This window comes from Osmerus eperlanus, chromosome 18, assembly GCF_963692335.1.
Source record: "Osmerus eperlanus chromosome 18, fOsmEpe2.1, whole genome shotgun sequence".
NCBI lineage: Eukaryota > Metazoa > Chordata > Actinopteri > Osmeriformes > Osmeridae > Osmerus > Osmerus eperlanus.
In genome coordinates, this window is record NC_085035.1 from 588,428 (window position 1) to 614,563 (window position 26,136).

The 26,136-nt window shown below is 45.5% G+C and overlaps 2 protein-coding genes across 5 annotated transcripts; one reads left to right on the forward strand and one right to left on the reverse strand.

Annotated features, from left to right (window-relative positions):
• Positions 1-2,723: 2,723 nt before the first annotated feature.
• Positions 2,724-9,010, reverse strand: coq4 (coenzyme Q4 homolog (S. cerevisiae)). Its single transcript, XM_062484569.1, has 7 exons — positions 8,912-9,010; positions 8,160-8,306; positions 7,051-7,147; positions 6,183-6,285; positions 5,843-5,972; positions 5,530-5,623; positions 2,724-4,118 (listed from the first exon to the last, which is right to left on the reverse strand). Exons 1-7 carry the CDS (start codon positions 8,970-8,972, stop codon positions 3,923-3,925), a joined length of 828 nt encoding a protein of 275 aa, XP_062340553.1. The 5' UTR covers positions 8,973-9,010; the 3' UTR covers positions 2,724-3,922.
• Positions 9,011-9,089: 79 nt separating this feature from the next.
• On the forward strand, positions 9,090-25,693 carry traf2b (Tnf receptor-associated factor 2b). 4 transcript variants are annotated; one of them, XM_062484567.1, is made up of 12 exons: positions 9,090-9,112; positions 13,493-13,700; positions 15,683-15,761; positions 15,913-16,011; positions 18,324-18,485; positions 19,165-19,239; positions 19,614-19,688; positions 21,287-21,517; positions 21,859-21,984; positions 22,412-22,589; positions 23,145-23,293; positions 23,416-25,693. In XM_062484567.1, exons 2-12 carry the CDS (start codon positions 13,522-13,524, stop codon positions 23,632-23,634), a joined length of 1,572 nt encoding a protein of 523 aa, XP_062340551.1. In that variant the 5' UTR covers positions 9,090-9,112; positions 13,493-13,521; the 3' UTR covers positions 23,635-25,693. The 4 variants fall into 4 exon arrangements, with proteins under 4 accessions (XP_062340551.1, XP_062340549.1, XP_062340550.1 ...); XM_062484565.1 differs by lacking the exon at positions 9,090-9,112 and adding an exon at positions 10,540-10,686; XM_062484566.1 differs by lacking the exon at positions 9,090-9,112 and adding an exon at positions 11,941-12,054.
• Positions 25,694-26,136: the final 443 nt, after the last annotated feature.

A 26,136-nucleotide genomic window follows, 5' to 3' on the forward strand; every position in this document is an offset into this window, starting at 1 on the left:
GTTTATTTTAGAAATACACACGAAAACTGTTTATACATTTTCACACAAAATAGTTTTTTGTGTGTGCAGCACACACACGGAAACATGTTGTTTGTAAAGTTTATATGTTTATATGTTAAAGTTTATAACGGCTGAAATCTGTGGGGAGCTAATCACAGAAAGGCATGCCAAGCTGGTTCAGCAGTATTGTTAAGGCCGTATTTTGTAATCGTTCTACTTCACCCGTCCGTGTTTTGGGATACTCAGGTCGGTGCTGCCAGTTATAAGTACAGTTCAAAACAATAGTGGCGACACCACACACACCTAGGGCTGCCACCTTCAATACAGAAAAATAAGGGACGCCTGCTGCAGCGCGGGGGGCAGTTGTGGTGGTAAATCACAACTTGTTTTCATAAAAATATTAATATTGGTAAATGGACATTATAAAAAGATATCTGCTATTGAAATCAATGTGAACAGATGCACTCAGTCTCTATCACAACTCAAGTGGTCAGCTATGACGATAATAAACATAGACCAACAAAGTTTGACAGTGAGACCACAAAAAAAGGCTTTAAACATCAGTGGCAAATTTGTCAGCTATTTTATTCTCAAATACGGGACGATTCCGTATTTTAAGGGACGGGTGGAAACCCTACACACACCCTAAATTAAACAAACCTACAAGTGTCACCGTATTTCAGCCAACGTTGTTTAGTTAACCGTTAATCACCGCGTCTGAAACTAGGATCAGAAGACTGATGATGAGCCACGAGCCTGAGACAAGCGGGACCACATGATGGCGCCGAAGAGCTAGCCTCGCGCATTAACCTGAGAAGGGGGAGGCTGCAGACCTGCGGCACTGAACGTTTTACACCCCCCTGACGTACCTGATGCGTCCTAGTCACTGTACAGTAACAGGTACTACCTACAATCGAGGAAGGAAGGAAGGAAGAGATTAAAATTGTATGCTACAGTTAAAGAATCCGCTGAAGTTATTGTTCTTCGTTGGGTTATTTAGAAAGGCGACCCGCTAGCAAGCTAAATAGGCAAACAACAGTTTTCCTATCAGAATGAAAAATTACTATTACCCTAAAATATATAATAGCCTACCCTATTTGCGTAGTTAATGTTAGTTTTTATAACTATACAAAAGTTTAGTAACTGTTTAGAAGAGTGGGAAAATGTTCCAGTTCCATGTAGTATTGCCGGTTAGGAATCTACATTTACTGTAGTGGTTAGATGGATCTGTTATTAGCAGGTTTGCTGATGCCCCTGGTTGAAGCAGGATACTGGGTACCATGGACAGAGACGTTGTGATGTCATTAAAGGGACAGTTCAACATTCACTTATTTCTTCATCATCCAAGTCCAGATTCTAACACGTACCTAAAGACAGTATAATAGAACATATGCAATCAAATATTAGATTAGACTAGAAAGTGCTGTGTGGTACAGAATGTGGTACAGTGGCGTAGTAGAACAAAACAGTTCCATTAGCAATAGTAGTAAAACAGATATTAGCAGCACCTGCTGAGTCACCTCTTGTAAATTGTATCAGGTTGAAATACTATTAAACTCTGTCTCGTGACTCCACTAATACCAATCACCTGTGTGAGAGACTGAGTGGTGCGTGTCTGTCGTTGCCACGGTGATTGTGCAGCTATGATTGCTAACGCGCTGAGGGCAGAGAATAAGAGAAATGTAGCTAGAATCCACACCTCAAACAAGATAACCTAGACGCAAAGCTATACGTCCAATCCAAAAAATAAGGATATTTTCCGAGACCCAAGACTCTGCCGAAACCAGAGATGTCATTTATATGTATGTGCAGAAATACGACTCTACCGGCAGTTTCAAAATCTTGTTCCTTCTGCTTTCTCTGAGAAATGTGTCACCAGATTTGCATTGGTCTCTATGGGGCGAGAGTTGGTTTTCGTCTCGCTTTCGTGGGGCTCTGAACAAATGTGTACGTCTGTTGGATTCCACAGACAACTGTCTACGACCAGCACAAAATTAGCTATCTATTGATCCAAAAATGAAGCATGAAGAGTGAAAATTGTGGCAATGCTGGCAAACTAGAAATACTTTTTAAAACTGATTTCGAAGCTCCCCTCCACTTTCAGTCAGCACTCTAGGCTCTCACATACACACCCATGTAAATCTCAGAAACGGTTTGAAAAACTCATGAAACAATCAGTGATATTAAAAAAAGTTGCATTAAAAAAAAAATAGTTTAGGGTTTTGTCAACATTTTATTTACAACATTTACAATTAACAATTAACAAGTTTAAATGGTGGCTGTAGCTGAAGGATTGAGGAAGAAGAAGGATTTGAAAGTTGAAGTTTAAGAGGATTGAGAGGATTTGAAAAAATATTATGAATATTGATTTATATTAATTCAAGCATAAGAGGTACAAAGCTGAAAAGATATAGCAGTCATAGCCTGAAACTGCTGAATTTTTTGATAGCTGAACGGTTTTAATAGCTGAAGATTTGAAGGCGCTGAAAGGTGTCGCAGAAGAAATAAAAGATTAAGAAGTTGAATAAAGATTCAAAGAACAATACTTGGATATGCCAGTATGGTAAGGGATGATTAACATATGGGGACATTCCCAGAACAATCTAGAAAGGAAGAAGGAAGTTAAGGAATTCAGATTACACATTTCCTGTAATGACAGACAATAATGTATGTGTATTCAGCCAGGAATATTGAACTTTAGTGAAACATTAATGCAAGTCAAGTAACTTATCAAGCATTTAATACTCATAAAACACTGTGCTGTTTCTCACAGTTGAAATACACAAATCAGGAAATCTCCAAATGAAGCGCAAAACAAATAATATTTGTACAAGCTGTGAACCCGATCTTCCATGTCCAGACAGTATTGGGCAGTCATTCAGCAGACATGATGACTACAAGCCCAGGGATGTTCAGCTGCTGCAACCAGCAGCAAGGCTGGTGAGTGACAGCCAATCACCAAAGTGGAGCTGATCTAACCCTGGAAAACACCAGGGCTTTTAACACCACCACAAGGCAACCAGTCATGCATAGCCTCCAGTTAATCAGCTTGATGAAACACATGGGCTGTTGAAATCGGAGAGACAGGTGGGTGGGTATAACCTGATCACTTATCCCTCCATCCCCCTGCATTCATCACGTTACCCTGCAGTTAGTAATGGAGCTCATATGCTTCAGCCAGGAATATTGAACTTTAGTGAAACATTAATGCAAGTCAAGTAACTTATCAAGCATTTAATACTCATAAAACACTGTGCTGTTTCTCACAGTTGAAATACACAAATCAGGAAATCTCCAAATGAAGCGCAAAACAAATAATATTTTTTAACACTAGAGTACAAGCTGTGAACCCGATCTTCCATGTCCAGACAGTATTGGGCAGTCATTCAGCAGACATGATGACTACAACCCCAGGGATGTTCAGCTGCTGCAACCAGCAGCAAGGCTGGTGAGTGACAGCCAATCACCAAAGTGGAGCTGATCTAACCCTGGAAAACACCAGGGCTTTTAACACCACCACAAGGCAACCAGTCATGCATAGCCTCCAGTTAATCAGCTTGATGAAACACATGGGCTGTTGAAATCAGAGAGACAGGTGGGTGGGTATAACCTGATCACTTATCCCTCCATCCCCCTGCATTCATCACGTTACCCTGCGGTTAGTAATGGAGCTCATATGCTTCAGCGATGCTGCCAACGCAGACAATACCTTTCTTTAATTCTTCGGAGATGGTTTAGGGTTTTGTTCCCTGAAGGAGGGTTATGTGTCCTACACAAAACACACTTCCCATGTAGGCGCAAGTGTGTCTGCTGGCAGATGGCGCTGATAGTTAGCACGGCCGCTATACGTGGTCCAGCGTTAGCGGTTAGCATGGCCGCTATGTGGTCCAGCAGTTAGCACAGCCGCTACATGATGCAGCCGTTAGCGGTTAGCACGGCTGCTACGCGGTCGGGCGGCGCTGACGGCAAGCGGCGGGGGCTCGATGTTCATCTCGTGCCGCAGCTCTTCCACGCTCTGGTCCCAGCGCCGCTCGTAGAACACGCTGAGAACACAGCGCGACCGCCGGCCGTTCCTCAGCGCCCACGGGCCCAGAGACGACACCAGCGGGCCCAGGCGGCTGGGGATCAAGCAGAGCACACACACGTTATGACATCAAGTTATCCAGCACACGCACTTTATGACATCAAGTTACCCAGCACACGCACGTTATGACAAACAAGGATGTACTGTATTCATTCCAGAAGCGGGGATGTCCAAGTCATATGCAGTCACATTGTTAACACCATGCCACGGGATATGAAGACAATCAGTCCTATCATTGTCATGGGTTTTACCAGTCATAAGATACTTTTGACACATTAGACATAATATGTTGCTGTCCCAGATTCTGTAATTTCCCCACTGCGGGACAAATAAAGGATTATCTTATCTTAACACAATGCAGTACTTTCTGTTTTTAGAGTATGTAAATTGAATGTTTGAAGTTTGAAGTAGAACAGTATGTTACACTGTACATGAGAACCATTACAGTCAGGAATCAAACTGTATAGCTATATAGAGTTATTGCAAAATGCTGTCATTCAAAATAAAAAATATGATGTGTGCCAGCCAGCTATTTTATGATTTAACCCTTGTGTTATCTTCGGGTCATTCTGACCCATCAGTCATTGTGACCCACCGTCGTATTGCGACAACTTTACCGCATACAAAAACAAAGTGAAGCATTTTCTTTTAACCGTCGGGCTGTCTCAGACCCCCCACATTACAAAGGTTAAAAGAAAATGCTTTTTTGTTTTTGTATTGGGTAAAATTGGGTAAACACAACAATGGTTTGTTGTGAACCTTTGGGTCATGTGACCCGAAGGCAGCATAAGGATTAAATAGCTATATTGTGACAGTTTTCAAATATTTTACCATCACGCTTTGACCCAGTGCACCATAAAAGTAAACTAAGATTCAGAATGCCCTTTTCATAACAAGACCCACAGACTTTGGGAATCTGTGATCTGAAAACAGCATGAGGAGAAACGTTGGCGTGAACTTCTGGACTTTCTACCTGCACGATTCACATTGTTTTAGATAAAAGTGTGTGCTAAATGAATATACGGAAATGTGAGTGTGTATGTGAGACTGTATGTGCGAGAGAGTGTGTGTGTGTGTGTGAGTGAGAGAGCATGAGAGTGTGTGTACGTGTCTGAGTGAGTGTGTACATGTGATATATTGTTTTATTATTGTTGCTTGCTTTTTTTCCACAGGTACACTTGCACTTATAGCAGTTCATGTTGTTTAATTGTAACTTGTTTAACTACATGCTCTTATGGTTCTTCCCTTTGGCACTTATTTTGGTTGTTCACAATGTGTGCTTCATGTTTTGGCTACTCGCAATGTTTTGTGGCTATCTCGTTGTTATGATCAGTGACCTATGCACTTTGTAAAGCTCTCTCTTGGAAGTCGCTTTGGATAAAAGCGTCTGCTAAATGAATAAATGTAAATGTGTGAGTGATTGTGTGTGTGAGAGAGGGCAGCACCTTGCAGACAGGCGCAGGGGGCCCAGGGTGGCCCCCAGGAGGCACATGGGCAGGCCCGTCTGAGCCGCCTCAAACCACTTCACAGCCACCTCCCCTGCGGGAGACAGGTGCTTTTACACATACTGAAACAGAAAACAGCACGTTCTAGAAAGCACCGAGAATCATTTCTGTCAGCCAGTCAACTATGTAATTCCACAAGGAGTTACAAAACACCTCAAATGATTTAGTCAGTTTTTCATTACATTTCGTATTTCGGTAAATCGATGTTTGTGTTGAAAGCGAAAAGAAAGGTTCTGTGTGGTGCTGTACTGACCCAGCATGTTAGTGGGCATGCCCAGTAGGGTGTGCAGCAGGTCGTGAATCTCCCGGTACCTCTGCATCACGTAGGCCAACTCCTCGTCGTCCACAAACTTCACATCTGCCCTGGAGTCAGGAGTCACTCTCTGACAGGGAGACAGACAGGTACAGAGAGACAGACAGATACAGAGAGACAGACAGATACAGAGAGAGACAAAGAGAAAGATTTTCTGTTTAACCTGAACATTCATGGGGAAGAAGCATTTTGAACTGAACTGAGAGTAGTTTAAAAAACACAAAACTATACAAGTTTTGTAGGAGCTATAAGAGTGTTGTGCCATCCTCCGCAGACTCACGTTGTCCTCCAGGAACCGGAGGTACTCTCTTCCAAACGAGCCCTCGGGGAGAGAGGCCATGCTGGCCTGGTCCAACGTGGACAGGCGGATCCTCGGACGTTCTCTGGGGGACAACAGATTAAACCAGATGACCTTGTTTGGATTGGAGACAGAAATGGAAGGATTTAACGCGTCTGTGTTAGTCACAGTGTAGTCGCACTACTTGATTAGAATCCTATATTGTTACATTTACGTTTTATTCATTTAGCGTATATAGAAAGTACAGCAGAAGATCAAGGATCAGAAGAGCAGGATTCTACAGTAGTCAGTCAACAGTCTGTATTTACCAACCACATCACAAAGGAAACATCTCAACTACCAAGAACTGTATCCTAAATGTGGTTTTCCAAGTATCCCTGACCCTAACCCTAACTCTGAATCCCAGAAGGGTAGCTGTGGAGGCAACTTTAATTCAAAGGGACAGAGCAGGACATGATTTGATTCCCCCTCATAAAACCACAACCTCCAACCGGCCGTAAACAGACTTCAGAGACTTCAAAGCTGCAGACTGTTTCTGATGTTCCTCTCTCTCTCCAGGTGACTGACAGATCAGCAGAACCTCCAGAACCGTGACTGAAGTCACACCCTGGTGGAGACCCCCGCCCCCCCCCCCTGCACCCCCCCCCCGCCCTCCTTCTCCCCTAAACGTGAGGACGTGAGGTGTGGTCCCTACTTGAGGACGTGAGGTGTGGTCCCTACGTGAGGATTTGAGGTGTGGTCCCTACGTGAGGACGTGAGGTGTGGTCCCTACGTGAGGACGTGAGGTGTGGTCCCTACGTGAGGACGTGAGGTGTGGTCCCTACGTGAGGACGTGAGGTGTGGTCCCTACGTGAGGATGGTGCAGCCCTCTGGATCTCCTCTCATCCTGTCCCTCAGTCTCAGGAGGGCCAGGCGACCGGTCGTCTCTCCCAGAACAGCCACCATGTCTGCAGAACACACACACACCACACACACACACCACACACACACACACACACACACCACCCACACCTTTTATTAATCAAATGTGACAGCGTCACCTGGACAATTAAACAATTCAGATGAGGAGCTAGCCACAAAAAAAATATTAAGCTGTCACAAGCTTAAGTGTTGAGTATACAATTTAAATAAATGAAGAGTCTGTGCCAAATGACGTTGTGTCCTTGGGCAAGGTACTTCACCCTACTTGCCTCGGGGGAATGTCCCTGTACTTACTGTAAGTCTCTCTGGATAAGAGCGTCTGCTAAATGACTAAATGTAAATGTAAGAGTATAGAAGGTGAAACTGAGTACAAAATTGTTTCACCATTTCTATTTAGGATATTGACTTGAGCATCGAGCCTACAGCTATGATTAGGCTTGATAGACAAGAAAAACCTCCCCATCCCAGAAATACAAATTACTGAGAAAAAACCCTAGAAAAAAAAAAAAAAAAACTTTCAATTCGCAAGAAATGAAAGTGAGAGATAAGTCAACTGAAAACTTGTTATCTCAGGCTTCCCACACAGTATGAAAGTGTTAAGTTAAGAGTTTCAGGGTAAATGATAAGAGCCTGAGGTTCAAATAAAAGGTTTGCAAAAAGTACATCGTCGGTTATAAAGTTGTAAATTGACAAAATGTTGGGTTCCTTTGGGCCAAAGTTTGGAAAGCACACATACTTCATTTGAACGGATTATAAGCAGTACATGTGACATGTTTTCACTGACAACCTTCATATCACTAATGCTCTTATAAGTGTAAAATATTATAATAAAAAGAGAACGTTCACTCTGTTTAAACACACACACACACACTACACAAATATATTCCGTTAAATATTTGATTACATCGTGGCTGGGGGCGGAAATAGGGAGGTTGGGAACCAACTACATATCAGCTTCCAGGCACCGTGGAGACCAACCCTCCATAAAACGTATCTTCACCACAATACTATACCTCGTCTATGGGTCTCATGTCGTACCGTGTCTGTATGGGTCTCTCAGAGAAGCCACCCCGGAGCCCACCGCCAGCATGGCCTTCTGGACCGGGTTAGTGGGAATGTGTCCCCGGTAGAGCCTGTCATAGTGCTGGTCTGAAGAGTCGGAGTGCTGCTGACGAACACATATAGCTACGGAGACGAAGTGAAATAAACGGCTTCAGACAACTTGCAGTCCTCAGTAAACGTGTTCAGATATACAACCCACCGTCTAAGTGCTTAATATAAACCCACCAAGATATCACAGTACACAAAACTGCAATACTATTATTATTATTTTACTTGAACGCACTGCAGAATACATTGCTTGTGTGTGCGTCTGCGTGCTTGTTTTGCCTTGGCTCGGCTAGTATACCGGCGAAAGTTCAACTAATCGTATCTAGCTACTTGAGGTTTACACATAGCTAGCATTACTAAACACGCCAGGGTAGGATAGTGGTCAAATGTATTATCTGTGATACATCTTCGTTTCGCATGTTATGAAACTATACTTGGGAAGTTACGGGATAGCTATTCAAGTTAGCTAGCAAGCCTAACTTGTATGCTACCAGCTCTAGCCAACGTTCAATGCACTTGAACGATGCCAGCGAGATAAGTAGAGCTAGCCTAGCTGTACTCTAGCCTAGCCAAGTAGCTAGCACTACCGACCTTGGCGACAAACGAGGACAGATATGCTGAAATACCAGGTTGTCAGATAAATCGACAGCTAATTTAAATTACTCTAAATTAAATCATACCTTTGAAAACGTATTTGACTTGAATGTCCCATTGGGATGTTCGAACGTATAAACGCAACATTAGTCTACACAAGTTTTCAATTTTGCCACACAGCCGGACTACAGTAGGTGTGTCTAATTGACGTTGTATGAGGTGTGGTTTAAGCGTTTTAACAAAAGTTCTACTCAAACGATGTAACCGAAAATTGGCACATTTACTTGGTGAGTAGAACTTTCAACTGCAGTTTGGATGCTAGTGTAGTTGTCTGACTACGTTTTGTGGATGGGAATACACTGCTTATCTTAGCCAGTTCGTCTGTAGCTTGGTTGCGTATTGTGCGGTTTACGAAGCAATGGCTGCGTTCGCCCTGTGCAGGAAGAGATCAGTGTAATAGGAGAAGGGAGACATTTTACTGACTGTTGAGAAACAACAACCTTTACCCTGAGTGTTAACAAAGTGTTTAGTTGTGTATGCCTATATGGCCCACTTATGGGAATGGATCAAACTTACATAGCATACGACTCTTCAACGTTTAGTGTCACCGGAGAACCAGTTAAACCACTTTTGACAAACACGGTTTCTTCACATATAGGCTAATTAGCTAGACTGTAGGGATATCAAGGGTTATACTTTTTGCTTTCCACTGTCATTACCCTTGTATTGTATGGAGCAATGCTTTTCTTATGTAGAAAACTTAAACACGTACATATATATTTGACATGTATATTATACAGCATTTAATGTCTGTAGTCACAATATTTGGGTCACAGTGGAAGGTTAAAAAAGCAAGACCCAACGCCTTACAAACTTACACTTAAGTCAGAATGTTAAATTATAGGTGTAAACCAATAATACATATCTTGAAGTAGGACCAGCCCCAAAAATATCTAAAACCCAGGCGTTGGCTATGTATCCTTGGCTAAAAAATATTCACAATGTATTGACTTACATTACGTAGATAATTCTGGGGCCAGAAGTAATGAGACCATTAGTGGGTAGCAAGACTCCACATACGAGAAGTACCAGAGGGTCTCCTGATCACAGTGTATGTGTGAATATGTAGGTATGTATCTAGTTAATGGCACTCATTTGTGAAAAATGGTTCAAAAGCTTCTTTTAGTTATAAACTTACTCCTGTTGGGGATGAAAAATGATGACTTGGCAGAGCTGGTGTCTAGCTAGTTCCTAAGGTCTGGGTCAAGGACCAAACGAAACACTGGAACCCTTTTAAAACCATCTATTTCAGATTTTTTTAAATCCCCAAGAGGAAGTGAATGTGAACACATTTGCTGAGTGGTTCGACTAAATGATAATATATCCAGCTCAGCAAGTTGCCTCCTTCTGAGTTGAGCGACTGGCTGAAAGAACCTTTTGATTCGTCCTTTAATACGTTACGATTGGATCTACAAATGAACCTTCTGGAGTTGAGATGGTCAGCTGTCCTCTCTCTGACCACTCCTCCAGGGGCCTCACCTCCGAGGAGAACATTCTGGGCTGCGTGCTTAAGGAGTGTAGCAACATCCCAGCTTGCTTCACATTTCAAATGTTCAATTGAAATTGCATAACGTCCAGACTTGCAGAAGAATTTCGAAACGTTCCAAAATATATTTTGCTGTTCCTGATGGGTTTCTCCAGTCATGCGTTTTGAGGTTCTGTGACGTACGTTCAACGGCCTCTTTACAGAACCGCTCGGATCGAACTGCCGCTGGGAACGACCGCTGTCTGTTTACGTGACGACAGTCGAAGAGATCTCGCCAGAAGATATGATCGCCGCCTCAGTGCTACCTTCTTGCAGGTACACGCCAAACACTATGACTGAAGAGTGGTTGGCAAATGTTTATGAAAATCCACTGTTTCCTATTGGGTGGGTGGGTCGCTTTGAGAGGTTGTCTGCATATTAACGTAGAAAGACTCTTGAAGAAGCTTCTCATGGCTCCACCTGGTGGCTGCATGGGGGACTCTGCACCAGAAAACACTTGAAGTTGTGGTTTTAGCTACCCGACAGAATCACAATTTTGACTGTATATTACCACAGGATAAATACTATTGATATACTTGGACACTGCGGCAATGATGTCCCTGGTTTGTGCAGACTCTTAACAGCCTGCACCCTCGCGGACAATCCCAGCTCGCCTCCAGGCGGTGTCATGCTCGTTAGCATTGACGCAGAGACCTCCACACTCCAGAAGAGAACCCAGGTTCTGTACTTCTGGTCTTCCTTCACTTGCGTGAAATCGTTCTGGCGGGCGTTCAGGGTAGGAAATTCACATCTTTTTTAGGGGGCAATTTTTGAAACTTGTGAAATAACATTCAACCTTTTGTTCAAGATTTTAAATATACTTATTTAGGCTTACAGTATATGATCAATTGTCATCAAATGGCAATAATACGATTCTTAAGCAGTAGTCTACAGATTCAGTGTTTTATTAGATTTTTTTTCACAAAAAAAAGAACATAAATCAGACCATCATAATCAATTTTATTTGTATTTCTTTGTGGTTATTATTATATATTTATCAGTCAACTGCAGTCTCAACTTTACCCAAATAGAGGATTGGTTGTCAACCACAAGATGGCAGTTACTTATGAGGATGGGGGGGGGGGAATCAATCACTCACTGACTGCACGCCTGCAAGCCTTTGTCAGAGCTAGCTAACGTTAGCTAACTAAAAATGATTATTACTAGTTATCACCGTAGGCGACGGCGTGTTGCTGGTGACGAAAGGCCACAATTTCTTAATGTTTTCGCTCCCCTTGATGAAGTCAGCAGAATAATTCATCTATGCTGGATTGACAACGACTTTGGCAACTCGTTGTCCACAAGTTCGACGCTTTGCAAAACATTCAGGTCTTTTTCTCGTCGTCGTCTCCCTCCACCCCAAGACAATCTAGCTTTCATTTTTCGATGGTCGCTGGGTGAGTCACTTTCATCTTTGGAACCTGAGATGGTGACGGAGACTGTGTTTGCTGATTCCTCATTTGCCCTTTCGCCCTCGTGTATTTCCGACGCTGCTCAGAATGTAACGCACGTTCAACGGCCTCTTTACAGAACCGCTCCGATCGAAGTGCCGCTGGGTACGACCGCAGCTTGTCTGTTTACGTGACGACAGTCGGAGATGTCGCCAGAAGATATGATCGCCGCCTCAGTGCTGCCTTCTTGCAGGTACACGCGCAAATGTTTACGAAAATCCACTCTTTCCTATTGGGTGGGTCGCTTTGAGAGGTCATCTGCATATTAACGTAGATACGAAGAAGCCGTCTCATGGCTACACCTGGTGGCTGCATGGGAAACTGCACCAGAAAACACTTGAAGTTTACACTTAGTAATTTAGCAGACGCTCTTATCCAGAGCGACTTACAGTAAGTACAGGGACATTCCCCCTGAGGCAAGTAGGGTGAAGTGCCTTGCCCAAGGACACAACGTCATTTTTCACAGCCAGTAATCGAACCGGCAACCTTCTGATTAATAGCCCGATTCTCTAACCGCTCAGCCATCTCATCCCCGAAGTTGTGATTTTAGCAACCAGGAAGGTGAACTTTGTTTGTGCTTTTTGCACCCAAACAATACAGCCTCTTTTGGCATTCTGACCTCTACGGTTGCAGACGTTGCAGATGTCTGTTTGAAAACGGTTGAAAGTCCTTTGTGGCTTCCTGCGTCATCAGGGGAGTGTTCCTGTATTTTTATGAAAGGTCGTTATGGAAGCAGCTGCAATCACTCCTGTTACAAATCATTTGTTTGGCTTTCTGCAGCTTAACTATGTTTGTCTCTATGGGCATAGCTTCTGTTGATAACAAAATCCATAGAACCAGGATGTGCCTTTCCCAGAGTTCAAGGGTATTTATTCACCACCAACCCTCACGGCAGTCAGTGTCATGTTTACCATATCAACACAACCATGTTTACTTTATAAACACAACCATACACCGTTCACCCTTGAGACACCTGCCTGGCACCTGTTCTCTGAACTGATCCTGCACCCTCAACAGGCATAACTGATATGTCTAATCTTCATTCACCTGCAATGTGGAACCTCAGCAGGATGTGTGCCTCTCTCTGTCTCTCTCTGTCTCTGTCTCTGCCTCTCTCTCTCTCTGTCTCTGTCTCTCTTTGTCTGTCTCTCCTCTCTCTCTCTCTCCTCACCCTTGTATGGCTTCTTCTGAGGCCTGTTTGTGTGAATGTTTAATCTACAATTCAGAACAGAATGTTCTCATTCTTGGCACAGCCTCATGTCTTATGTAAGCGGTCTGCTAGCTGGAGGCCCAGGCTCAAGCAACTGACGGTTGACTGAAAACCAATATTATTTGCATTATAACTCTTGTGTTTTGTGATCTAATGCTCAATCTTATCAAGGCCTAAAGTCAAATGACTTGGTGTTAGTTTGAATGTTGTTTTTCCAGTAAAATTATATGCAAATATCACCTACCAGGGTTAGTCAAATCATATGCTAGGCCATAAGAAATTCGAAGATAAATGTTTGACTTCACAGTTGTGCTTGTGGGAGGGTCTTGTGCAGCTGTTGTGCATGCAGCTGTTCAACAGAGAGCTGTTCACATGCTGGCAGCTGCAGTAAGACTCCTGTATGCCTTTCCTGTCCCTGCAGGATTCATCCCCAGGTGTTGATGGAGAGGCATGGCTCGTGTCTCACTGGACTCCGCCCCCCGATCCCTCACCGGGATCCCCAGCAGCGTGCTGACGGTACCCATGGAAAATAAGTACGAATGCCAGCAGTGTCACCAGGTCCTCCGGAAGCCTGTCCAGGCGCAGTGCGGACATCGCTTCTGTGTCCACTGTTTTAAACTCCTCACCAGGTAGACAGGAGCTCCACAGCTCTCTCCTCCTCCTCCCCCCTCTGCTGGGCATGCTCACTTTCCTCCCGGGTGCTGCTGTAGCTAGGCAGCATCCCCCTGTGGCGTGGTGCGTTTGTGCTTGCTTGACTCCACTACCTCATCAGTATTCGCCCCGGCAAGCTCATCAGCGGATGTTTGCGGCCTGATGCAACTCGTCTGAACCGAGGACGATCACTCTGGATGTCACCTGCAATCAATGCCTGCCTGTGGAAATACTGCTTCACTGGAACATCTGCTCTTTCTGACTCACGAGATATATCCCCATGGCTTCAACCCTCTAACCTGTCACCATGTAATGCTAAAATGTGTTGGTGCGTTCTTCACTAAGTTTAATGGTGTATACTCAATTAATGAATGAATTGGTGTGATTTAATTCATTCATTTCACTTTGTGTCTTCTACTTAACTACTTAATTCTTTTTAACTTGATCTCCAAAGTATTTCTGAAAACTCAAACACCTTCATGGTGAGACCAACTAAGGAGCCAGTAACAAGGCTATCCGGTGTCTCAGATGATGATTACACCAAAGCTCTTTAACCCTCGTGCTGCCTTCGGGTCACATGACCCAAAGGTTCATAACGAACCATCGTTGTGTTTACCCAATTTTACCCAATACAAAAACAAATAAAAATAATTTTCTTTTAACCTTCGCAATGTGGGGGGTCTGAGACAGCCCAATGGTTAAAAGAAAATGCTTCACTTTTTGTATGCGGTAAAGTTGTCGCAATACGACGGTGGGTCACAATGACTGATGGGTCAGAATGACCCGAAGATAACACAAGGGTTAAACATTAAGCTCTCCTTCAAGCCCTTTGGGGGGTTAGGGTTACAGTTCACAGTTCAGTACCCTGAGCCTTTAATCCTTGTGCTGCCTTCTTTAACCTTTTGCAATGTGGGGGGTCTGAGAGCCCAACGGCTAAAAGAAAATGCTTCACTTTGTTTTTGTATGCAGTAAATTTGTCGCAATACGACGGTGGGTCACAATGACTGATGGGTCAGAATGACCCGAAGATAACACAAGGGTTAATGTCAGGAAAGGTATTTCGTAATCAAGTATGTTGCCCAACCTTTCCTTAGAACCCTATAGCTATTGGGAAACGTCTTGAGTAACTGAGCCATGCTGTTGCATTAAACTCTTATCTTGAAAGACAGCTTCATGCTAGTAAGAGACTACTGAGGTTGTACCTGATGTTGGTTGTGGCTGTACAGCAGAGACGTGCACCAGTATAGCCAGCTGTGCACCAGTATAGCCAGCTGTGCACCAGTATAGCCAGCTGTGCACCAGTATAGCTAGCCGTGCAGCACTGAAGCTAAAGCTTGTGCTTTATCAGCAATACTGTCTTCCCCTTTTGGACTCTGCTGCAGGGTTAGGGTTAACATCTGCTGGCTTCCTGCATTGTTGCTCTCTGCTTGTGCACAATTATCCCTTTTCAAACCCTAGTGATTATGGTGCACACACCCTGTTATGATTATAGGTACATAATTATAATGTTAATTTGGAACGTTTGTTTTGCACCCACCCAGTCTGGTACACAGCCTGTAACTTGTAAATAAAGTTTAGCTCAGTGGTCAGAGCATTTGAGGGCAGATCAATATGTCGCAGGTTCAAATCCCCCTCTGTGCGTCGCTTTGGATAAAAGCGTCTGCTAGATAAATACATGACTGATTATAATTGTTATCATTTCACTGTTACCTTATTGATCTCTGTAGCTCGACCCCCTGCAGGTTGAGAGAGTGGGTGTAGACGAGCAGGTGAGGAGGGTGGTGTTGTGTAGGTGCCCGCCAGCCAGCCGCTGAGGAGGGGAGGGTACATTCACTAACAGCCTCTCTCTCCCCAGTAACAGCCTCTCTCTCCCCAGTAACAGCCTCTCTCTCCCCAGTAACAGCCTCTCTCTCCCCAGTAACAGCCTCTCTCTCCCCAGTAACAGCCTCTCTCTCCCCAGTAACGGCCCCAAGCCCTGCCAGGCGTGCAGGCAGGAGGAGATCTACGAGGAGCCGCAGTCCATCCTGAACAGCAGTGAGGTGAGCCTGTCATAGTGGGGGGAGGGCCCTCAAAGCTTAGAATGAAGCCTGGGGGAGGGGAGGGGCAAGGGGGGGATTGCAATCTCTTCATGGTGCCCAAGAGTTTTTGTGCTGCAGTCATCATAACATCCTGTTCCGTTTATTCTGCCAGGCATTTGCGGACAACGCAGCAGGAAGGGAGATCGCCAGCCTTCCTGCCAAGTGTCTGAATGAGGAGTGCTCATGGTGTGGAACGGTCAAGGACTACGAGGTACAGAATGCTCTGGATGCTCAGCTGTGAGGTACAGAATGCTCTGGATGCTCAGCTGTGAGGTACAGAATGCTCTGGATGCTCAGCTGTGAGGTACAGAATGTTCTGGCTGCTCAGCTGTGAGGTACAGAATGCTCTGGATGCTCAGCTGTGAGGTACAGAATGCTCTGGATGCTCAGCTGTGAGGTACAGAATGCTCTGGATGCTCAGCTGTGAGGTACAGAATGTTCTGGCTGCTCAGCTGTGAGGTACAGAATGCTCTGGATGCTCAGCTGTGAGGTACAGAATGCTCTGGATGCTCAGCTGTGAGGTACAGAATGTTCTGGCTGCTCAGCTGTGAGGTACAGAATGCTCTGGATGATCAGCTGTGAGGTACAGAATGCTCTGGATGCTCAGCTGTGAGGTACAGAATGCTCTGGATGCTCAGCTGTGAGGTGGCAGGATGTCTACTGTGCTGTTTTGTGTGGTGTTGATTAAAGTGTCCGATGACTGTAGTCTAGTACTGAGCCAACACACACACACACACACACTATTTGAAAAAAAACACACCAATGGCATCAAAGCCCGCGAAAGGACAGTTTGCAGGCTTTGATGCCATTGGTGTGGGTGTTTTTTTCAAACGCAAACTCGAGACCTGCAAGTCCCACTTCCTGATGCGGTTGGAAAGTCCCTAGCACTCCAGACCTGCTGGTTTCATTTTCTCAGTTTATCCTTAAATATGTCAAATACTGTGAAACTGAGAAACCAGTTTGTGTGCCCTGTGTGGTTTTAAGAGGAGTTTCAGGAATCAAGATAAAGAAAGAGGTAGAATTAAAACAGAACTTTAGAGTGTTGTATAGCAGGATCATGTTCCTTTTTATGTTTTGCCAGTGCGGAACAGTGCGGTTAACTAATCTTGCAAATGTCAGGCAGTTTCCATGATGTCATGCAGGCACGCCTTGTCTGTGGGAGGGTATGGTATTTTAATAAAAGATCCCCACCCCTGCATATTAAACATTGTTCTATTATTGTAGTATGTGTGGTGCTGAATGGAAAACACCCTAGCTAACTAGACGGGTGTGGGACTAATTCAGCTTTTCATTTTGGTAAAATTAGTCAGTAAAATGAGTAACCGGAAAGTTAACCATCGACACAGTTAGGTTTTGGCGTTTAAATAGCTTGCAGGCGTGTGGGTTGGAGGAGAAGTAAAGTATTGAACGGCTGTTTGTTAGCTTAGCCAGAGCAAAAATGTGTTAACTCACCAGCTTCATCCTGGCCTCTATGCGACGAGCTTCTTCCCTGAGTGTTTGAAGACTGAACAGAGAAATCCCCAGACGGTGACGCCACCCACCTGCCAGGACCCACCTTCTCCATCACCCTCCCCTAATCATTTATTTATATATTTAAGATGTTTACATGAGTGTCCAGTTTGCCAGTCTGTGCCCCTAATGAATATTCAAGACTTAATTTGAGTTAATCTGAGAGGGAGGCCTGAAAGGACCTGCAATGATGGGGCTTATAACTTTATATTATTATTATTATTTTACAACATATTTGCAAAGTAACGTTTACTCAGCGTACTACTGTAGACGAGTATGTCTCACTGATCTGAATGCAGGGGAGTTAGAGGGTGCTCTTCCGAGAACATGTCTCACATTTCCCCTCCCTCCACCCCGCCACGACTGTGGGACACTGAGGAAGAGGTTCTCAGTGAGTCAGTGTGGGCGCGGTTTGACGCCTCATACGTCAATAAGTTTATAGACGTAGATGAAGAGGTGACTGGTTCAAGACCCACATCACACCTGTGTGGGCGGAGGAGAGGGGATAACTTCACTGATATGTGGCTCACGTGTGGCTAGCTGGCCTTCACGGAGCAGTGAGTTCTGAAGGTTGTGCTAAGAGGGTTTTTTTGTAGTGTTATCTGTAGGTGAAGTACACTGTGTTCCAGTACATAAAAGCACAGGAAATACCTGCTAGGCCTGTTGTGTTTGGCCTTGAATACTTTCCTTTTACCTGCATGCATGATGTTGATGGTCTGGTTGACAAGGAAAGCAATACATTATGTACAGTGTGACAGTGTCATTCAGAGATGCGTGCACTTATTCAGGTCATCAATGTTACATTGTTTTATGAGCTTGTTGTGGATATTTTCCACGCTGTCAAATATTTTCGTTTCATGATATGCTTCATGAAAGCATGTTTGCTTTTTGTTGTGTCGAGGCTTTGTCTAAAACTAACATGCCCAACCTACAATGTGTCAACGCTGACGTCAATTTGACAAGAGGGCGACACAAAGTATGTCTAAAAAATGACAGCCATATTTTTGTTCACAGGCCCATCATGAGAACGAGTGTGAGTTCGACCGCGTGGTGTGTGACGCGTGCCACAGCACTGTCCAGAGGAGGGACAAGGAGAAGCACAGCGAGAGGGAATGTGAAGCGAGAACTCTCAACTGCAAGTTCTGCAAAGTTACCTTCCCTTTTAAGGAGATCAAGGTTAGAGTGCTTCTCTAGGAACTTCCAGAACTAGATCAGAGTTTTTGTTGCTAAATCTAGCAACATCAGTTTGTAGCTCTGGCCGTTATCTGGGGCGGGAGCGCCTTTTCCGTCTGCAAGGTTAAGACCCTGGTTAGCATATTCGCAAACGTTCCTATTGATTGTCTGCAGTATGGTTTCGTTTTAGTGGCATAACTTATTGGGTAAAGCAAATGTCATCATTTGAAGTTATTTTAAAGTTATATTTCATCCAACGATATTCAGCTGTTTAGATGCATGCTAGGCCTATATCCTCTTTCACTCGGCCGTTCCTGCTTAGATGGACCTACTGTCTGTCTGCAGGTTATTGACGCTTTGAAAGAAGGATTTATGAGAGCAGAAGAGCCAAGATGATGAGGGTAATGCATACGCAATAAGCCGATCAATGCTCCTTTGGACGATGGCGCCTCAGCAAAAAAATAAAATAAAAAAGTGATTCCGGCTAACGGGTACTGTTGCAGTTAGCCGGTTTCTTCTATCTGAAAGCAGGAAATGGTCCATCGTGTAGCCTGTGACCTATCCCTCCTGGAAGGGCCGTATCGTTTGTTTTCTAATGTGGGTGGAACAGCTTTAATAGCTGAACATTTTCTCCTGCCTTCTGGTTTTCCTCATCTAAATCTGACTCGTTTTTTTATTTTAGGCCCACGATGAGATCTGCATTAAGTTTCCCATACAGTGCAAAGACTGCGGGAAAAAGAAGATCCCTCGGGAAAAGGTTGGTGCTCGATCCCTGCAGCTCTATGTCCTTCCTGTCAAGGTCCAATTTGTATAATGTACCGTAGTTAATCTTATCAGCCAGCCAACTGGCGCCCGAGTGTTCATACTTTATACGAGGCTAAACTGACGTTATCTCGTGGGTGGGTGGGGGTTTTCCCAAGCATTTATTCAGGACTCTCGTTTATACAAGTCCTCATTGTATTTCTTGTATTATAGAGCTAGTTTTAATAGATGGGTACACATTCAAGGAGATTTACTGCTTATAGTACCTATTTGAGTAGCCTATCTTCTTTCACTTTTGAAATGAGGGGAATTCTCGTCTTCCATCTTAACTGTCCTAATCTTTTACTCTCTGTTCTGTACCCCCTGTAGATGAGTGACCATGCCAGGAACTGTGCCAAGTCTAAGAGCGGATGTCCTTTCAGCGAGGTTGGCTGCAAGACAGTGGTAGGTACTTTAGTGAACTCTCCCAGGCATGCTGCATTAGTAGCAGGGCGTAGTTTTGTTTTCACATGTCTCACCCATGTTTAATTAAATCGATTGGAAAGCCTTGCACAGTCATCACAAGTGTGTGTGTGTGTGTGTGTGTGTGTGTGCGTGTGTGTAAAAGCACTTTGTCATTACCTTCTTGGGAGTCCCTATATTTTAATACCATTTTCATGTTCCCTAGGCCTGGAAGATAACGTTATTTAGTCTACAGTGACACCACATAATCATACCCTGAGTAATGTTTCAACAATAACTCGTCTGTGTCACAGTCTTGTGATGAACAGTCTGATGTCTGGTCTATAGTTAGACATAATAGCAACAAAGCTGAACAAAGACATCAGCCATGTGCCCTGCCCACAAGTTTCCAAAATATAATAATAATAATGGTCCCCATGTAGTGGACCAATCAGTTTCTAAATGGAGACATCTAGTGGTGATGCAGGGTAATGAACACAAATATGATCTTGATCACCAACCCCTCTCTCTCCCCAACCTCTCTCTCTCCCCAACCTCTCTCTCTCCTCAACCTCTCTCTCTCCCCAACCTCTCTCTCTCCCCAACCTCTCTCTCTCCCCAACCTCTCTCTCTCCCCAACCTCTCTCTCTCTCCCCAACCTCTCTCTCTCCCCAACCTCTCTCTCTCCCCAACCTCTCTCTCTCTCCCCAACCTCTCTCTCTCCCCAACCTCTCTCTCTCCTCAACCTCTCTCTCCCCAACCTCTCTCTCTCTCCCCAACCTCTCTCTCTCTCCCCAACCTCTCTCTCTCCCCAACCTCTCTCTCTCTCCCCAACCTCTCTCTCTCTCCCCAACCTCTCTCTCTCCCCAACCTCTCTCTCTCCTCAACCTCTCTCTCCCCAACCTCTCTCTCTCTCCCCAACCTCTCTCTCTCTCCCCAACCTCTCTCTCTCTCCCCAACCTCTCTCTCTCCCCAACCTCTCTCTCTCCCCAACCTCTCTCTCTCCTCAACCTCTCTCTCCCCAACCTCTCTCTCTCCTCAACCTCTCTCTCCCCAACCTCTCTCTCTCCCCAACCTCTCTCTCTCCCCAACCTCTCTCTCTCCCCAACCTCTCTCTCTCCCCAACCTCTCTCTCTCCCCAACCTCTCTCTCCCCAACCTCTCTCTCTCCCCAACCTCTCTCTCTCCCCAACCTCTCTCTCTCCCCAACCTCTCTCTCTCCCCAACCTCTCTCTCTCCCCAACCTCTCTCTCTCCCCAACCTCTCTCTCTCCTCAACCTCTCTCTCCCCAACCTCTCTCTCTCCCCAACCTCTCTCTCTCCCCAACCTCTCTCTCTCCCCAACCTCTCTCTCTCCCCAACCTCTCTCTCTCCCCAACCTCTCTCTCCCCAACCTCTCTCTCTCCCCAACCTCTCTCTCCCCAACCTCTCTCTCTCCCCAACCTCTCTCTCTCCCCAACCTCTCTCTCTCCCCAACCTCTGTCTCTCTCCCCAACCTCTCTCTCTCCCCAACCTCTCTCTCTCCCCAACCTCTCTCTCCTCAACCTCTCTCTCTCCCCAACCTCTCTCTCCCCAACCTCTCTCTCTCCCCCCCCCCCCCCAGATGGAGAACGGGAAGACCCTGGGCGACCACGAGCAGGGCAGTGTGATGGAGCACCTGCGTCTGCTGCTGGCCATGGTGCTGTCCCTGCTGCGGCCGCGTGCCGAGGCCCCGGGGCCGGGAGAGTGGCAGGAGGACTCTGGGCTGGGCCTGTACCGGGCCCCCGAGGAGGGAGGCCTGGCCGGGGCTGGGGCAGGGGCAGGGGCCGGGCACTCTGTCAGCCTGGAGACCAAGGTGGGTCACTGCTGCTCTTTAAAGAGAAGTTGTCATAATAATAATAATCAGGGTCAAAGTATTTGAGAAAATACACAGAACTGACATGACAGGTTGTCCTGAAGGCCCAGACAGTCGCTACCTGTGGTGGGCCCTCTCCTTTTTATGATTTCAAAACATAATATTTGTTGGCATTTTTCATGCTGTTTTGGACCGTTTTAAGTGTGACAGGAAATGCAGGCAGGGGAAGAGAAGGGAAAACGTGTAGCAAAGGAGCCCTGAGGCTGGATTCGAACCTGGGAGTCTGTTTGAACGGTTGACTTGCAGTCAGACGCTCTAACCCCTGAGCTGTGTTTGTGCAGGTGGTGGCGCTGGAGAACATTGTGACGGTGCTGAACAGGGAGGTGGAGAGAAGCGCTCTCTCCCTGGAGGCTGCCTCACGTCAGCACCGCCTCGACCAGGACAAGATCGAGGCCCTGAGCGGCAAGGTAACCCTCCCCCTGCCCCCCCCCCCCCCCCCCCTGGCCTCCCCCCCCCCCCCCCCTGGCCTCACCCCCCCCGGCCTCCTCCCCTCTGGCCTCCTGCCCAGCTGTGTCCCAGCTCTGTATGATGACAGCTGCCCCCCAGACTGGGTCAGACTCACAGTCCAGAGGATGTACGTCCTGTTAGTGTAGATCCACAGGAAGCTCTCCCTGCTCCAGTAATGACGAACAAAATCCTTCTGTTTGTTCTCCGAGTTGAATCAGTGGGTTAAGAAAAGATGCTGGGAAACTCCCCTCTGGAAGTTTTACTGACGCCCTGTTATTGAAGCGTCCACAGTGACACTGTAAACACTGAGGGGAGACACGTCAGCGAGCCAGGTGTGCTGGCCAGGTGTGCTGGCCAGGTGTGGTGACCAGGTGCTTGTTCCTCCAGGTGCACCAGCTGGAGAGGACCCTGAACACCAGAGAGCTGCAGCTGGCTGACAGCGAACGCATCCTGCGAGAGCTGCAACACTGCACCTACGACGGCGTGTTCGTCTGGAAGATCTCCGACTTCGCCAAGCGCCGGCAGGACGCCACGGCCGGCAGGATGCCCGCCATGTTCTCTCCAGGTGAGACCAGGTCACTCTGCTGCCATGTTCTGTCCAGGTGAGACCAGGTCACTCTGCTGCCATGTTCTGTCCAGGTGAGACCAGGTCACTCTGGCAGGCCGCAACAAAGGCCCTCCTGTGACAGTTGAGGAAATGAACTGACCTAGTGTGACAGGTGTAGTCATAAGCACATCCTGGAGTTTGAACTCAGCTCCTCTGACTTGCAAACGTGGCCACCACCTTTATACACACCGCTTCAACCAGCTACGCCAAAGAAATGCTAACTTCAATGGCGCGGGCGGTATATATATATATTTTTTATACTGATGAACAATGAAGTGGATTGTGAAGAAGGCTGACGTTGTTATGGTCAGGGACAAAGGGCGCATTGATACTTGTGAAACATGTTGGTGGCTGGCCAGGGTATTTTGATGCAGACATGAAGCCTGAGAGAACTGACACATGGCTTCTACTAGTCTTCAGTTTGACTCACCATGTTTCCTTATGTCTGACCTGATTGATCTCCCTCTCCTCTCAATCTCCTCTCTCCCTCTTCTCCCCTCTCCTCCTGTGCAGCTTTCTACTCCAGTAAATATGGGTACAAGATGTGTCTGAGGCTGTACCTGAACGGAGACGGGACAGGCCGAGGGACTCACCTCTCTCTCTTCTTCGTGGTCATGAGGGGCAAGTGTGACGCTCTGCTCAAATGGCCCTTCAGTCAGAAGGTGAGGACCACAAGCACAGCAGGAGACCCAGGCTCAGAAGAGCTCAGTTCTAACCGTGTTTCAGTGGTCAGAGTCCAGGAACAGTCCGTGTGTAACAGTGTTTCTGCTGTCCTGCCTCCCAGGTGACCCTGATGTTGCTGGATCAGAACAACAGGGAGCACATCATCGACGCGTTCCGTCCGGACGTCAGCTCCACGTCCTTCCAGCGGCCCGTCAGCGAGATGAACATCGCCAGCGGCTGCCCGCTCTTCTGCCCCCTGGCCAAACTGACGGGCAAAAGCTCGTACCTGCGGGACGACACCATCTTCATTAAGGCCATCGTCGATCTCACTGGTTTGTAGACGCGGAGTCTATGGAGATAAAAGATCCAACAATGAAAGAATTATTATATTATTAATGTTATTATTGGATATCAATTATATGGTTTATTTAGCCGGCTAAAGGGACTTTGTGAAGTTGGCGTGGCGCGACAGTCTCTAGTGTCAGCTCCAAGGATGTTGTCGAGGCAGTTGGGCGTATCGCATCAGCAAACCCCTCATTAATAACAACCGTTTACCATTAGGATTCACTACCAGGTCAAGCCTGAAGTTCATTACCACAAACCGGAAGTCCGTGAACTTGTATCTTTATTATTTCTAGTATGAAGACCTCCCTAGAGACTCAGCGAGACCAGCACAGTGACAGTGTGAGGGATTCTTATGTTTTAACTCTGCCTACATTAAATATAAAATGACTTGATGGTTGTGAGTGTGGCACCTGTCACTAATTTCTGCTGCAGTGACTTCAGCCTCAAAACAACAGCAATGTTGTGGCTGAACAATAAACATGATTTTTTTTTTCTTGAGGCTGTTAGAGCGCAAAAAGGAAGATGGGAAGTTAGTAGGATGGATGGAATGGAGGTGGGACAGAAGGAAGGAACGTGTGTAGAAAGTTAGGTAGCTGGGGTTGGAACAGAAAAGAGGGAGAGAAAAAGAAACCGAGATGTGACGGAGATGAAGGTTTAAATGGTGATGGAGTCTTAAATCATTTAAAGTAGATAGTATGTAAAGGAGTTATTACTGCAGCTAAAATAGATAGCCGGTCCTAAGCCCGGAAAAAGAGGAAGGTTGAGTGTGGGGCTCGTCCAATCAAACACAACCCCAGCTCTTAAAAACAAACACCCCAGCTCGTCCTTGATCACTTTAGTCTCTCGTGTTGACAGTCGTAAGCTAAAAGACCATCTGACTTCAACAGCAAATAACCTGTCGGTTTCCAACTTCACTCTAAAGCCTAGGGTTGTTAACGTACATAATTTAGTCTCTAGTCCCTCAATAATCTTCTGAATCTTACTGGCTCTAGAACAAGAGAACGATGCACAACCCGCCTGTGCACCTCCTCGTAACAGGCATGAGATCAGCGAAGGCGTTGAATGATCACGCTGTAGCCTGCGTCCGTTCGGTGGATGAGGGATGGTTCCTGGGCTGGCCCTGTGGCAAGGCTGCCTAGGTACCCTGGTATCCCTGAGGCTCCAGGTTGATTATGTCGAGGTTGAGACAACGCCGTCGTCACAACGCGGAAGTTGTTATTTCGACAAACGGCAACTCATCACCCATAGCAACGTAACCTGAAATTTGCTCGAAGCGAACGAGCTAGCTAGGCTAACTGTCGTTCCTTGAAACAAACAAAATGCAAAGGCTCTGGTAAAGTCTGTCAATGTGTCTCGACTCTCATATTCATCCCAACTCTCCTACCTGGGTACTTTAGAGTGTATCTTGAGTAGCATTGGCCTGCATTACATAGTCTCAAGTAGTCTAATAGTTTCCTTTGACTACTGTACAGTAGGCTAGTTAGCTAGTGCTACAGTAACCATGCCTATTAGCCGGCTAAATAAACAAGTAAATGAATAAATGACTTAAGTATACATAACCAATTATACAACTATGTATATAATGCACACATACAGATGTGTGGAGGTGGTCATATGATTAATATATTATAACTAGCTAAATATAATATAATATAAATATTATATAAATATATGATGAATATTGATGCAGCCAACATGTGTAGGCTAGTAAATAGCTAACGCTTGTAACAAAACTCACAATAAGTAGGCTTTATATATATAACTATATATACACGTTCTTATACCATATCTATCTTGATTTGTTGTCATCTATTATTATCTATAGTACTTTGACATAGCTTGGGCGTGTAAGATGATAACTCATAACTGTAATGCAGCATCATTTTTTATTTAGACATCTAGTTGTATACACCTGTATAAATCTTTCTTGTGACTATGATGAGGCTCTATTGATGTGTGAATATTTTCTCATGTCTTTCATTACATTAAACTTGTTATACTAGTTGTTCACCATCATTATTTTACCACATGTAATAAAAATGATATGGCATGTTGACTTGGTGATTCTATGCATGGTGCTCATCAGGGATTACCTATATGGCAGATTTATTCATGTTTAACATTAAACAGTAGGAATACAAGGGAACGTTTCATTTATTGAAAGTTGTCAATGTTGCATGAAAGTCTGTCAGAAAGGAGGACATTACTATGGATGTCTGAGTGCAGTGCAGGGATGGTGCATGTGTGTGTGTGTGTGTGTGTGTGGGGGGGGGAAGGTAAAGGTGCTGAAGCTTGTTAGGGTTAGGGTTATTGTGTATATAGGCCTTTGTTGTGACTGATGGTGTTCCACCTGGTTACAGTTCAGTGTTCAGTACCCACCTGTGTTCCAGTAACCAGGGCAGGGACATGGCAGTGGGCATGAGGTGGTGATTGGAATATTCTGGGGAGAAGGTGGACATCGCAAAAATCTCTCTCTTCCCTTCTTGCAACATTCAGC